Consider the following 16,810-nt stretch of genomic DNA (forward strand, 5'->3'; position numbering starts at 1 on the left):
AACAGTTGAATAATAAGTATTTCCCAGATTGAACTCAATAACAAACCTTGCAAACTTATTAACTCGCAATAGTTTAATCACTATCCAATTTCAAAAAAGTTATTAGATAATCAATAATACTTTTAATAATTTTTAGTTTAAAGTTATTTTTGCTCAACAATGGTCACAAAAAAATATTTTTAAACAGTTTAAATATTTTTAATAAGAAAAAAATTTATGACAAATTACACTAGTTTATCAATTGTGGTAACAGCAACCCTCTCCTCCCTCACAATAACTGGAAACAACACTTCCACTCTCTCACAATAGCTGGTTGGCAACTGACACATGGACCACTACTAAATATTATCTGAAAATGCTCTGAAATTTTTCTGTTAAGCATTTTTTTAATGATTTTAACAATATAAGGGATGAAGAACAAAATATTCTAAAATTTGAAAAAGAGTGCCACTCTATTAAATGCAGACAAAAGTAATAATCAACATTGCATTTTTAAAAAGCTCATTCGAAATTAGAAGAAAAAAACTTAACACAGAACAACATCAGAAAAAAAAATTGCGTTATTAAAAAAAAACTTATAAAACAATAACAAAGACTTGATTTTTTGAAAAAGTTCAACATAAAGAACAAACATCTAAAAAAGTCAGAGAAACAAAACGCGATGAAGAAATTTTGAAACAAGTTGAAATTTTGGTATTCCTTTCAATAATTCTGAATGTAGAGTAAATCTGTATCCATTTCGAAAATATTCAAAGCTTTATGAACTTTTAGTGAAATTTAAGCAATCTCTTAGAAGATGACTTTTGATATTTTTTCAAAAATTACTAAAAAACTCAATTGTCTGACAGAAAAAGAAACAACCTGATTTAACATTTCTACCATACCTTAAAAATGTTGGCATTAAAATATACAATTTGCTATAAAATTTGCATTAGCAAAATTGATTCATGTACCTTCAATCATTTTTAGACATAAAACGATATAACTTTTGCTTGTGATAAGTACATACTTGATAGCAACAACAAATGTATAAAACAACTTGAAAAACACTTCCAAACATTTAATTTCTGAAAGTATCTTGGCACAAAAGTAAGTATCTTGGCACAAAAGAAAGTATCTTGACACAAAAGGAAGTATCTTGGCACAAAAGGAAGTATCTTGGCACAAAAGGAAAAGTCTTGGCACAAAAGGAAGAATTTTGGCACAAGAGGAAATGTCTAGGCACAAAAAAAAGTCAACCAATCAAGTTCAACAAAATTTCAATGAATAATGAATCTAAGGTAATAAAAGTTGATAAAAATTCAAAATGTTACAAAGGAAATCCTAAAAAATGAAAATATTATTTTGAATGTCATTCAAAATAATATTTTAATTGTAAATCTTGCATGTTGAGTTCCAAATGTTCTCCATAGTTTCTAATTTAACTTTTCTTCATAGATTTAACTAACCATTCGTAATCTTTAGTTATACCATTTATCAACAAAATTATTCAGTTTATTTCTAATTAAGTCAAAGAAATGTACATGTACATGACTAATCAAGTCAAAGAAATGCACATGTTTAACTACAATACATTGGTTCAGCTTCTAAAACATTATGATTGGATTGATAGTTTCTAAGTAACATTTCAAAAAAATATTATAGTGATATATTTGTCAGTGATGTGTGGGAAGACATAATAGAAGTGGTTAGGAAGTGGTTTGAGAAGCGAGTTGAGGAGTGCTTAAGTAAACCAATGAGTGGTTAAGTAAACCAATAAGAACCAAATCTTATCAATGTGAAATCAGACCAGTCACAAATTATGCGTTAGCAAAATTTGCAAACATCTGTATTTCATTTTAGATAGCAATACAAAAAATAACACAAGATTTATCTTGTTTTATATAAATTAGAGAACTTCTGTAAAAATTGAAGCAAATTCGACAATATTTAGGGGCCAATAAAAATTGACTATTCAAGAATATGGTAAAATATAAGAGAAAACATTTTATTGGATATTTTCACATTATAGTACTTGAAACTTTAAATAAAAATGTTACATCATGTGTCAACTAATCGAACAAATAAAACATTTAAGATAATCGATGATCATTCATTAGAAAAAATATTGGTATAACACTGTTATGTTATTATTATAACATGTGTCAACTAATCAAACAAATAAAACATTTAAGATAATCGATGATCATTCATTAGAAAAAATATTGGTATAACACTCTTATGTTATTATTATAATACTGATTGTGATTTCACTATTATAACAACTAAATTATATAAGTATGATATTCAAAATAAAAATTGAAGTTTATTCTGATTTGGGTCACAAAAATTTGAGACAGTTGAATTCTGTGTCAAACAATTCTCTTCAGAGTATAAGCATGAAATTCTGAGGTTTTTTTCTTTGAAAAGTGGAAGTTGACTATTATGGCTTTTTGACATTTAGAGGGAATCGATAGTCAAAGAAAACTAGGTCAACAAGATGTTTTGAAAAAAAACTATAGATATCAAGTATGATATGCCATGATATTGGTCTATAACTCACTGCATCGTATAAAAGCACTCTTTGTGGCAAAAAAAGATTGTCTTTTGCTTATTAAATCTGCAACTTTCATATGTTTTTGTCTTATGCATACTCAACAGCTGAATATGCAAAAGATAAAAACATAAGACTAAACTAAAATAAGGCACCTATGAATAAAAAAAAGTATTATTTAGTTAATATTGCCATAATATTGCGGTTTGCAAACTGTTATGTTCAATTGTTTAATATTTTTTTTACATAAAATGTTATGTAACTCTAACTCTTAATAATAGATATGAAAAATCCACGATAACAATCACTCTGTAACGAAAGTGATGTAACGTAAGTTAAATACATAGTATCAAAAAAACCAGTTTATTTCCCTTAGCCAGTCACCCCTGATAAGTTTTTATATATTTTTTAAATTGGTATAGAATTCCCAACATTTTGTGAAAGTTTATAATACAAACCGCTTTACTGATTTGCAGAAATCTGACCTAAAAGTTTAAGGAGTTTTTTTACCTTGTTTTCCGTGTAATGTAAGTTAAGCGGCATTTTCAATAATAAGTTCACCCTCTTTTGGTCAGACTCAAAACTTTTTAGCCCTTTTTAGCTTATTTTATTTTTTAGACTAACAGCTTTCATACAAAATAGGTAAAAGTTTAATTTACAGTTTAAATAGGCAAATATTTGATAAAGTAGCTGCGCGTGTAACATAAGTTAAAAATGGATATATATATATTTGTGTGTGTGTGTTTGTACAAAATATACTACTTTAGAAAAAAGTGCGCTAAAATACTGCAGCAAAAATTTGGAAAAAATATGTTTGAGTTAAAATATTTTAAATGAAAATTTAAAGAAGAAATAGGGTTAAAATATTGCCTTACCAGTAGTTCAATTTCACGTTGTAGCCCTTCTGATTTTTGGACATTACCAAACAAGCGCCTGTTTCTAAGACAATGGAGTTCACATTTATGTCTCTCATATAAGAGTTGAATATGCAGCAACTGGATTTGAGTTTGCAATATTTTTAACTCATCATCTGGTGTAGCACCTTAAATTGAAAAGATATTTTCTAGCAAAACTTGAAAAAAACAGTCTGTTTTTATTTTTTTTTAGCAAGTTTTGAAAAAAAAAAATTTTTTCGTTAAAACATTTAAATCAGTTATCAATATTAGAGAGTTTTTCTTAAAAACTGCTTGTTATATTTGTATTTTTATAGAAATCATTTAAATAGATTTAAACAGAAAATATAGGTAATTTACAAAGTATTAAAAACTACATGAAAAAAAAAGCTCTTTGACAATGATATTGATTATATACTTCAAATTAAGAAAAATTTGATATTTATTCCACACAAAATAAAAATAAAATGGTTTTTACAAGTTATTACAAGTATAATTTAATATTGCTGTTATGAGTTTTACAACAATATTAGTATAATATTAATATTTCAAGTGCTTATTTTTTATATTTTAATTGTCCATAAAATTGTAAGCTGCCTATCTATTTTTCAGTAACATTATGATCTTAGTAGATCTTGTAGATCCTTTTGTAGATCTTGTAGAACTTGTAGACCTTTTTGTAGATCTTTTAGACCTTTTTGTAGACTGAATGAGGTAATAAAGCATATCTGTTATGTAACAAAATGCCTTTAAAACTAGTTTTTGATGAAATTAGGCAAGCTGTTGATTTCTTGTTCTATAATGATGAATAGATATACCAGACTTCAATAAACATCTTTCAGTCTATAACCAAGCAATTCTATTTTTTCCTTAGTCAAGCACTAACCTCTCACTAAATCATTTAAGTTTTTGTAAACAAATGTGATTTAAAATTTTCTGGAAAAAAATGGATTTCATCAGATTCATTACTTCTGATTTTGTCATATATAACAAAAATTGGATTAGAAATACTTGAGTATGCATTAAAATATATAGGTTAAAGACTGAAGAGCAAGTTTATATTAACTGAAAGAAAGAAACAGCTGTTTTTTTCTTTCAGTTAATATAAACTCTGCCATTTATTATAACTACAGAAATGATAATAATTACTTTTATTATCAACCATTCAATGTATTGGCTATAAATTCAAAACTTGAATTTATAGCCAATACATTACTACTATTTTAGAGTCAGGGTGACACAACATTACAAAGAATGAGAATACAATACACAAATGTGTTGCACAGTATTAGTTGATCTATAACTAAACTTTAAATATCTGAGAGCTTCTTTAAAATGTCCTGGACCCACTATTACAGCGAAAAAGTGTTTTCAAAAAAACACACATTTTCTTCTGAGTTGAATTCTTTTAAATCAAGTTTTACCAGCTTCATAAGCACTGCAAGTTAAAATCACACATCAAAAGAGCCATCAATGTCAAGTGACTTTCTTTTTACTTGTTTCTTGTTAGTGTTAACCAACAACCCCTGTTACCGTTAATTCAACTTTATCTTGTTTTTTTGCTTAAAATTATTTTTTTACCAATAAAACTTGAATTATTTCAGACACTTAAAGTTTGAGTCATCTAATCTTTATTTTCCTAAGCAAACGATTCTTCTTCTGTCATTTTAAAAAAATAATACATTACTCTTCTTTCAACTTATTAGGTTGCATGTACTACATGCCAGTAAATTGGACAAATAGAACTAGGTTGTTCCAGCACTAGATGTAAATTAATTTGGTGAAATAAATATTTAAAAAGATATATTTTAATGATAAATATTGGGATCATAGTGTGTTAACATATAGCACAATTATCTTTAAATATCATAAGTTTGCTGATGCATACAAAAAGCTAAATCTTATTGATACCAAACTTAGTATTAGTAATGCTCATTTAAGTCATTTGAGCTTTTTAGATTTAAAATATGAGCTGATTTCAGAACTCAAGAAAGATACAAAAGATATAAATATATATATATAAATATATATATATATATATATATATATATATATATATATATATATATATATATTAATATTCACTCTCCCAAAGGCCAAGAAGATCACTACAGTCAAGGAGGCTGCTTTAATTGTGGTTATAACCCTCTCTCAACTCTATAACTCCAAAGCACAAACCTTGACAAAATATGTAGTGGTAGAACTTCGCTTCATAAACAAAAAGTTTATGAAGCGAAGTCTTACCACTACATCATTAACGCAATATATATATATATATATATATGTGGTAGTGGTGTCGTGGTAGAGTGCTCGCTTTGTAAGCAAGAGGTTCCGAGTTTGATTTCAATTTGTTTTCTTTATCAAGGTTCGTGTTTCAGAGTTATAGAGTTGAGAGAGGGTTATAACCACAATTAAGTAGCCTCCTCATCTGAAGTGGCCTTCTCGCCTTGGGGAGGTGAATTAACAAAAATATTTATATATATAAATAAATATATATATATATATATATATAATATATATATAAATATATATATATATATATATATAATATATATATAAATATATATATATATATAATATATATATATATATATGTATATATATATATATATATATATAAATATATATATATAATATATATATATATATATATATATATATATATATATATATATATATATATATATATATATATATATATATATATATGTATATATATATATATATATATATATATATATATATATATATATATATATATATATATATATATATATATATATATATATATATATATTACATTTTATAATGTATATATACACTTTGTGTGCTTTAATTTTTTAGAAAAAATGAGTATTAATGAAAAAAACAATTACTTGTATAATCTTAACCTTCAATCAGTGTATCAGAATTGGTGTATGTTCTACCTAGATAGTTGATAAATGTACTGATGAATCCTTTGCATGTTCTACCTGGTAGTCAGTCAATAAATTTACTGAAACCCTTACAGCTACTTATTTCATTATGGGGTCATCTGTGTGTGTAAGACTGCTTATCTAAACACATTATACAAAAACTTATGTTTGTTTAGATAAGCAGTCTGAAGTCATACTGATATAGCACAAAATTGAAAACAGTTATAAAACTATTAATTCTAAAATTTATAATTTTATAAATGTTTATTATGAAGTTTTACCAATTGTTTTTGTATGAGTGAGTTTTCTTTTGTTAAAGACTATTCTAACGGCATGTTTTTGATGTCAATAAAGTGAAACTAAGTTTGAATTTATGGGTACATGCCCATGCTATATTACCATACATATAATAGGTTTTTATGAAAGAATAATAACATTTATTTTTTGAGTCATTAATGATCTTAGATAGTTTTATATCATTTTTAATTTCTAAAAACTGCGTTTTCCAGAAACAACTTATATGGATAAAGATAACAAAGTTTTTAAGCAAAATAACAAATTCAAATATATTGAAATTTTATTATTTATGTAAAGTATTTAAATATTTATAGTGATTCCATTTGAAAGTGCAATACTGTAGATATATAATTTTTTACACAAAGTTAAAACTGTTTATATTTCTATTAACCTTATCTGGTAATATTTCTGATTTATTTTCAGATTTTAAGAAAATATCTTATGTAAAGTGCACATAGACCTTTTAAATATTAAAATAAAAACAACATTTGTATACTTTACAAAGCTAGACCAATGTTATCCTTAGAAAATTTGAAGCATTTTTATATGTAACTTTATTTGTTTAAATATTTTGCAGATTATGAATTAACTGGAATGTCAAAAAGAAAGAAAATGTATATTAGTAATACTATATTTAAAAACAAAAAACAAGTCAATGTTTCAGATAACCCATTATAGCTAATGATTTCTTTCTTTTAGTTTTTAAAAAATAATAACAGGCAAAAACAGCTATGGTAATATCATGTTTCAATCACAAATAATTGCTCTTTTATATAATCCGCGCAGAACTACATTGATTTAATACACTAGTAGATATACTCTTTAATACAATTGATTTTGTTGTTGAAACAGATAATATAGTTGTTGATTTAAACAGATCATATTTACTTATTACTATCATTAGTTGACCGAAGTGCACGGGGTCATGTTTTTCTTCCTTTTTTTTTAAGGTCATCAATCATAGTTAACAGTAAAATAAAAAACAGAAAAAAGAATATTGGATTATTTAGTTAAAAGTTAAACATCTTTTTATAAAAAATGTTGTCAAGTATAAAGGAACAACTACAGTAAAAGGATGCAACATAGTTGAATGACCAGCCACGCAAGATTGAGTTTAATTTGATGGAACAAGTGATAATAGCTTGCAAGAGTAGCAACCATGACAACCAACATTTGCAGAATAGAAAACAATTTATTCTTTCAACAACTGAATGAGGCTCATGCTTAGCAGTTAGAGTCGGTCCAACACAATTTATAATGTGTCTTTGGATTATGTCTGCAAGAGAAACAACAACATTCAAAAAACTAGACCAAAAATGACAATAGTATTCTATACAAAAATGAATAAACTATATATAGAGGTAGAGTACAGAATCAGTAGTAAGATAATGGTAAACACGAGTTTTTGATTAGTCTAATGCAAGATAGATCCTTTCTGTTAACAAGTTAGCAGTAAAACAGTTAGAGTAAACAGTAAAGCAGTAAAACAGTTAACAAGTCAGTGGTAAAAAGAGAGGAATAAAATCTGTATTGTTTATTAGAGAGTAAACTGTTAGACTCAAGATAAGTTTTTAAAAGTTTGTTAATTAAAGATTTTAAGATAACAATAACAATAAGACTGTTTGGGCAATAGTTTGGTCAATTGGTCTTATTCAAGGCTATTATTTTGTATTTTTGATAAGAAACTGTTTGGGTTAAAGCAAACCGTCGAAGTTTTTCAAGAGTTTAAACTATTTTACAGAAAAAGTAAATTAAAAAGATTAAGTTGAGCACTTAAAAGTAAAATAGTATCAAGGAAAATAAAGAGACACAAAAATAATTTAATTCCATTTTAGGCCAAACTTAAATTGTTGAAAGATATTAAGTCAGCAAAAAAAATTTAACACAAAGGGGTTACTATAAAACATAGAAAGAAGTTGGCGATTTTTTGATAACTTTAAACACTTTTAGGTCGGCAATTTTTTTTTTTTTAGTATAAATATTTTTTCTCCTACAATCAGAAAATCAAATATTTGTATAACTTTTTATTAAATCACAAAAAATACTTGTGATACAATTAAAAATAAAGTAATAAACTTTGTTTTTTGATTTTATTAGCGCAACTTGTTTTTAACAACCGTCAGGATGATTTTTAAATGATTGTATTGTATTAAATGTTGGTTAGATTTTTTCAAATAGGCGTTATTTCTTAAACGTATGATTTTTGTACCAGTATTATAGACTGTTATGATTACTTTTTATAGAATACTATATTTAATTTGACAAATACCCTCCTCTTTTTGTTCGAGAGCTAAATAAAATGTTAAATAAAAATTTTATGACGAACTCTTACATAAAAAGTCGCTATCATTATATATTATGGATCTTATAATTTTTTTTTAAGCAATGAGATTTTTTTCAACATTTACGCAGACCATTGGTATCGCTATGTTTTTTTCCTATCAAAATGATGTTTTAATTAATAGTTAACTGGGATCAACAACAGTATATATTAGCGATATATTAAGGATATTTGACGAATTGTTATCTCTTAATAAAGTTCGCAACTAGAAGAAGTAAGTCTAGTGGAACATATTTAGTTGTAAATGACTAAGAGAAAAGTAGTGATTGATTATATTAGATACTAATACTTTATTAGTGTACTAGTTATACTATTTTGAATAGATGTTCAGTATTATTTCCGCCCTTACAGCGAGAAGACATTTTATTTAATAATTGTATACAAGTTAATTAAAATTAAAACTAGAAAAAAGTTTCGTTAACTTTAAAGTTAAAGTTTATATTTAATCATGGTAAATGTTCAGACAACGGAATTCAATAATTTTAAAGCAGAGCAAGAGAAAACAATTGGTGCATTAAATAAGTTGATTGAAGAGCGAAAGATTAGCAACTTAAAGTTGTTAAAAAGGATTAGAGTTTTAGAAAATGTTAAATCTACATGTAAATCAAACTCAATATCTTGGGCAAGCATTGTTAGTGGAAATGCATCAGTAAAAAAGTCAGAGGAGCAACATATTATGACATATTATGAATGTTGTTGCTGCGAAACAAAAGAAAGAACGTAGTGAGAAAATGTTATAATTTTTGGAATTAATGCATCAAAAGATTTAGATACAGAAAATGCTAAAGAGAAAGACAGAAAAACGATTGTTGATGTATTTAAATCAATAAACCTAACAATAGAAACTAAACAAGTTATAAAGCTCAAAACGAAAACTGATAAAGAACCACCATTTGTTGTTATCCTTAACAATAAAAAAAACGGAACTCTAAAACTCTTTAAAAGCTGCAAAAAACTTAAAAAACTCAAGCAAGTTTAGTAATGTTTTTATCAACCGTGATCTAACCAAGGCTGAAAGATACAATACTAAATTATTAAGATCAATGCAAGAAAATTTTTTTTTTTGCATTGATCTCTTAATAATTTATTTACGCAGAGAGCAACATAAATTCAATAGAAATTACTATTAGGCAACTAAATTGTAACGATATTGAACAGATATGGATTTGTTTATGTTTTGGTAATCAAAAAGTTCTAATGGAATGTGTATATCAACCATCATTAGCAACTCAGGATTATAACAATACCATTCTAGAATTGCTAATTTCTTCTAAATAGAGTATTGATTGTAAAATGTTTAGTAATTTAATTATTACCGGTGATTTTAACTATAACATGTTTGATTGGTCTGAAATTAATTCTCTATTCTCTCCTACTGAGAGTGATTCTCAAGCTAATAAATTTATAGAGTGTCTTGAAAATTGCTTCTTATATCAATGCGTTAGTGATCCAACTTACCAAAAAGCAAATTTTGAATCAAAAATTTTGGATTTTCTAATTACTAATGATAAAGAAAAAGTTTGTTCTATTGTTCATTCATTCCCTTTAGGTGATGCAAAACAAGGTCATCTTTTATTAAAATGCAAGTATATACTAAAGGAATCTAATCTGGGTAATGAACTTAAGAAGTTTATAAAATTGTATCATAAGGGTAATTACAAGTTATTTTCAAAGCATATTGACAACGTTGATTGGGTCAAGGAATTTAACAATAAATCAATCAATGAACAGTATGAAGTGTTTCTGTTTCATTACAATTATGGGTCACAAGAATATATTCCAGTAATTAAAAACTCAAAAACTAATTTAAAAAAAAGTAGACAACTTCTGCTCTAAAATTCAAAATTAGGTTAAAAAATAAAATGTGGCTTTTAAATAAATCAATAAATTGGGAAAATGAATCAAATGAAACTCAATATAATCGTTTAAAGATTGAAATCAGAAACAAAATAAAGGAAAACATTAAGTCATTTGAGAGGGAGACTGTTAAAAATTGTAAAATAAATCTGAAGTTACTTTATACGTATATTAATGAGAAAAAATCGGTATTAAAACAAATTACATCAATCGAGAACAGTGACTGAAAAATTGTCACTGATCAAATGGCTATTACTGGAGAATTTAAAAAATATTTCCATTCTGTATATGTAAAAGATAAAGATGTAAACAAAAATATTGATAACTGTCAATTAAAAACGATATTAGAAGCTGTCAAAATGATATAAAAAGAAAATTAAAGACTTTTGATATATCAAAATCGATTGGAGTTGATTTGGTACATCCATTTGTTCTGAAACAATGCAGTTAACCAATTTCATATCCTCTTTATTTTTTTATTTAAAAAATCTACAGATAGTACTGTACTTGATATTTGGAAGAAGGCTAATATAACGCCTATATATAAACAAGGGAGTAAGTTGAAACCAACAAATTACAGACCAGTATCTCTGACGTCAATACCATGTAAAATATTAGAAAGAATAATTGCTGATAATATAATCAAGCATTTAATAACAAACAAGCTATTAGCAAAGGAACAGCATGGCTTTCTGAAATGTAAGAGCTGCACAACAAACTTACTAGAATTTCTTGACACCTTAACAAGCACATTATTAAACGGTATTCCAATTGGCGTTTTGTATACCAACTTTTGAAAAGCATTTGACAGAGTATCACACATAAAATAATGTGCTAAGGTTTATGCTTCCGGTATTGTTGGTATGCCTCTTAAATGGATTGAATTATTCTTATCGAATAGTAAATAACGAGTAGTGATGGGAAAATGCAAGGCATATTGGGTTGATGTGTTAAGTGGAGTACTACAAGGTTCTGTACTTGGTCCACTCCTGTTTTGTTTGTTCTGAAGGTTTAATTAATTCTCTAAATAATCAAGAACAAATAAAAGGCATATTGTGTAATTATAAAAAGTTATCACTTGACAAAGTTAAAAAATCTTGAGTAGGGGAGAGTGGTACTGAATGGACCACAAAACTCAACTTTTTGATAAATACAATATTTACCCATATTATCAATAACTATAATGGTAAAATGTGCGATAAATGAGTACCAAATTGTTTAGTGGTCCATTCAGTACTGTTGATTGTACTAAATAGACCGCACAGTGAGCTTTTTTATATTGTTAATAACTATAGCAGATATATTAATTAATTGATATATTGTTATATTGTTATTTATCTTAATTAACATTTCTTGAGAGCTATTGCACAAACAGAACATAGTTAAAATATGCAATAATTGTAACCTGCACCAAACGAAATAAATGAAAAAGATAAAAAGTTACTTTTGTCTTGAAAAAAACAAAAAAATTAAATATTAATGCATTCTAACTAATAAGTTAACTCAAAAATACTAAAGAGACTTTGAATATACAAAAATCATATCCAATGAAAAAAAGCCATTAACCATTCATTAACTTCTTTTTTTATTCCAAACCAAATTTTATTCAAAAAAATGCGTGGTCGCAGCAAAAAGATTTTTGTTAAATCATCTAGTAGCGAAAAAGTTTATGCGATTCTTTAATTTATATTATTATAACTAACTTTTGTATATTTTAGTGCAAATATTTGTTTTAACTTTAATTTAGTTTGATTTATACAGTCATTAGTAAAATAATTTGTTTTATATTTAGTTTCTACTTAGTTCAATTTATATGGTTTATTCAAGTCACTCGTTTTTTTCTCAGTTTATACTTTACTCTTTAGTAAACTTATTCTTTTAGCATTTAGTTTATATTTAGTTTAAACCAGTAGGTTTTACTGCAAATATTTGTTTTATATCAAATTTATGTTTTATTTAGGTTGTGCAGTTTAGTAATATTATTCATTAATTTTTTGTTTATATTTATTTTAATTTAAACAGTTTATTGAGATTTTGTTTTAGGCTTTGTTTATATTTATATTAAGTATTTATGGTGTGGTGTAGCTGTTCGTTTTATATTTAGCGCATATATATTTAAATTTAATTTACATGGTTTATTGGAATTATTTATTTTATATTTAATTTGTTTATACGGTTCACGGCTGTTTCACTCAATATAAAAATGAGTGTGACGTTACGAGTTTGTAAAAAAAAAAAGGGTTTCCGCAGAAAAAGTATAAAAATTCACAAACTTTAAGATAATATTATCTTCAAATTTAAAAAATATAAAAGAGTCATCTTTCTTTGTTAAATAAATATTTACATTAAGTGGAATAAAAATAAATATTGCTAAAATACTTTTAATGATTTAGAGTCACTTTTTTGGTTTTCGCCTATTTTGCAGAAAACCTGAGTTGGGCCAACTAAGATTTGATAACATAGCTCTATTAATAAATTACTCTATTATTTCTAATTAGCAGATACAGATGAATTTAATAGGAGTCAGGAGCTACTGAGTCAAATTGATTAATTAACTTCTGAAAATAAAACAAATATGGAGCAAATAGAGAAATTTAAAGTGCAAGTATTTAAGTTGTAAGTTGAAATTACAGATTTAAATTCTAAAAATAGGGCTCTCAACACACATTGTAACTCATTAAGTCCTCAATCAGAATTGTGAGTATTAGGCTATAAAAAAAATTAAAACATTTGCATCTGCTCATGCCAAAAATGTAAGATAGCTAAAAAAAATTAAATTTGAAAAAAAAAATTGCAAAAGTCAGTGATATAAACCAGAACAGTTGCCAAATTTGCAAATCTTTTGCTAGCAGTGATAAGGATTTAGTTGTTGTTGATTCTTATTTAGACTATGACAACATTGGTTCCTCTGAATTGTTCTGTGGGTTTAAATTAAGTAATCCACAGACTATATCAGTTAAAAAGCCAATAGTAAAAAATATACTTACATTAAGTTAGAAGATAGTAAACCTTATTCTAAGTTAGGTAGGCATGCTGCAGCTATACAATCTAAACTTGCTTTTATATTCCTTCGATTATTAGCTTGTTCAGATTTCGAAAGGGACTTCTCTATGTTGTTTTGTAATTCTATGTCTTGTAAAAAGTCAACATTTTGTTGTGTTGCAAATAAGTTGGGTTTAGTTTGGTAGTTAAGTGTTTCTGATGCTGTAGAGCTGCATAGCCAATAAAGGATGCCCACGGCTGAATTCCGTAGGAAATACGTAAAGACGTATTCTGTGTAATCTTGATGCAAGGATTCTCCCACCTGAGCCCAAGATAAGACAAGAACAAGAAATGCGGACAATGCATGTCAGTAAAGAACATGTTGCTGTGAAGTCCATGTTGCTTTATCCATCTGTAAATGAAGCACCTTGTTTAGTATCTGTACTGATGGTCAAGAATTTGAAAACTCATGTTGAAGAGTCCATGAAGTGTGAAGTCCATGTTGCTTTATACATCTGCAAATGAAGCACCTTGTTTAGTATCTGTACTGATGGTCAAGAATTTGACAACTTATGTTGAAGAGGTTTTTAATAGTCTTCACGTTCGTGACCACTTCAACTCTAATGTTGGTTTTTGCAAAGAGGTATAGCTCCTTTTTGCTGGGGATAAGGGTGGGAAGTATAGGAAATTCCATTTTGAAGTTGTCAATTCTAAATTATCAGGGTCTGTATATGATGTTCATTTATTTTGTATATATCAGGGTTCAGACAGTCGTGAGAATATTGCCATGGGCATTATGCCAACAACATTAAAGGAATTCAGTCGTCAGATTTTAAGCTAAAAGGCAAAATAGTCAGGTTGTTCTTTGGTGGAAGTTTTCATTTTATCAATGATGTTCTGGGACACCAGGGTTCAGCTGCTAGCTTTCCTAATTCTACAGTTAAGTTAAATTATTTAAGAAACCATGCTTCTATGCCTCACACACCTGGTAATTGTAACATCTTAAGGAGGACAATACAATATCTGGAAAGTGCTTACAATGAGAACTTGTGTGAAGATAGACACGATGAAAACTAAGAACTCTGTTTAAGTTTCATAATTCAATTATTGCTTCTGTGATTTTCCCCATAATAACTTTAGATAATGTTAAGCCACCTTTGCATATTACATTAGGAGTTGCATTAAAACTGTATAAGTTATTGTTAAAGGAGTGTAAGACTTCAGATTGTCAAGCTGTTTCGTCTTTGTTGCATAATGAGATCGTGAGAACGAATAAATAGCGGGCTGCTAAAAGCATTGAATGTTTTAAAACAGCAGAAGCTTTATGTTTATTAGGAAATCAATTTGTAGATGTTACAAATCTGCAGGCCCGTTGGTTAGCTTTTAATAAAAATATTTCTGAATTAGAATGCACATCTCTAAACTCCTCCAATAAAAATAACAACCTGTAAACAGCAAGAAATCTGTGCTAGTAACAAGTGTTTAATTACAAAATACAATTGTAACATTGATTGGGTGCAGTGTGGTACATGTCAAAAAATGTCTCATCAATTTTGTGAAACTATTGGTGATTCGGAAAAGAGTGTATTGTATGACATAGAGAAGTACGAGTGTTTAGCATGTCAGGGTGAAGATATAGAATGTACGCGCACAAAGCTAAGTTTTAGACAATGAGTATATTCGATTGCAGATGGAGTGTGAAGACCTTGAAAAAATATCCAAAAATAACATGGGGACTTATGAGAGGTCTTTTAACAAGGCCCTTGATGATATGAAGGTTGAGTGACAAGCTCACCATGGTAATATATTTGTAGGTAATCATTGCAAAATAGTATTAAGAAACCACTATAAACTTTGTAGTGTTATTGATGATGAAGCAATTAAAAATAGATTTGTACATGTGTTTAGTGTTTTTAATAAGTTACAACCTGTTCTTTTTAAGTGAAAATTTATTTCTGATGCCGAAATTACTGAAATAATTGACTTCATCAATATATAAATTTATTTGCTATTGAGTTTCATGCTTGCTTTACAAAAGAAAGTATGCCTGTGTAATGTTTGTCTGTGTAATGTTTGTTTAAAATAATGATTTTTTATTATATTGATTTTATATATTAGGTAGGTGCCATTCCTTTCCGATCTTCAGAAGTTAATTATACCTATGCAATATGTTAATTATACCTATGCAATATGTTAATTATATATACCTTATTTCAGTAATAAATTTCTTAATTCAGGTTAAAGAATATAAGACTAGCATGAAATGTAAAAATATTTTTAACTTGTGATCAGAGCAACTGATATGTTGGATATGATCTTGTATGTTTATGTAGTTAATTTTAAAAATATATTGTCCTTCATTATATGTAACATTTTTTTTATATATTAGATGTCCATTATCATCAGAAGTTACCTATTACTATACGAGAGTTATATAGAGAGGAGGTATGTAGAGCAGAGTTACTGCAAAGTCTACCTTTGCAGTAACTCTGCTCTACATACCTCCTCTCTGGTTAAAGAATGGAATATAAGTCTCGTACATAAAGTTGGTGTAAAAATTTAGCTTGAAAAATTAAGAATTTGTAAACAGTATTGTCATAATTTTGAGTCATGAATTATTTTATCAGATTTGGTGAGTCTTTATTTATTAACAAACTAACACCATATTATTAGAATTGTAATTATTTTCTAAAACAAGAATTTCTAGATTTAAAAATGTACTCATTTAACAGCTAATCCTCCTTTTAACGACATTTTTCATAATTTTGCAAAAAGTGACAATTAAGTCTGTTTTAGTTAACCTTTAATAATTAACTAAAGTTTTATGTTTTTATAATAGTCAAACAATAAGTGTATTGGATATTGTCCAATACACTTATTGTTTGACCCATGTATAAAATTTACAAGCCTGTAGTAAATTTTATACATGGGAAGGGTAGGTTTTACTCTTTGAACCAAAACTTTCCATATACCAGAAGAATAAAAAAAGAAC

At 26.9% G+C, this 16,810-nt stretch overlaps 1 protein-coding gene across 1 annotated transcript in view; it reads right to left on the reverse strand.

Annotated features, from left to right (window-relative positions):
- LOC100204754 (hamartin) overlaps positions 1 to 16,810 on the reverse strand; it is a 99,582-nt gene that overhangs the window by 23,058 nt on the left and 59,714 nt on the right. Inside the window, exon 9 of the mRNA XM_065791121.1 lies at positions 3,409 to 3,575. Within this exon, the coding sequence (XP_065647193.1) occupies positions 3,409 to 3,575 (167 nt within the window). The remainder of the gene's footprint in view (positions 1 to 3,408; positions 3,576 to 16,810) is intronic.

Source organism: Hydra vulgaris, chromosome 02, assembly GCF_038396675.1.
Source record: "Hydra vulgaris chromosome 02, alternate assembly HydraT2T_AEP".
Taxonomy (NCBI): Eukaryota; Metazoa; Cnidaria; class Hydrozoa; order Anthoathecata; family Hydridae; genus Hydra; species Hydra vulgaris.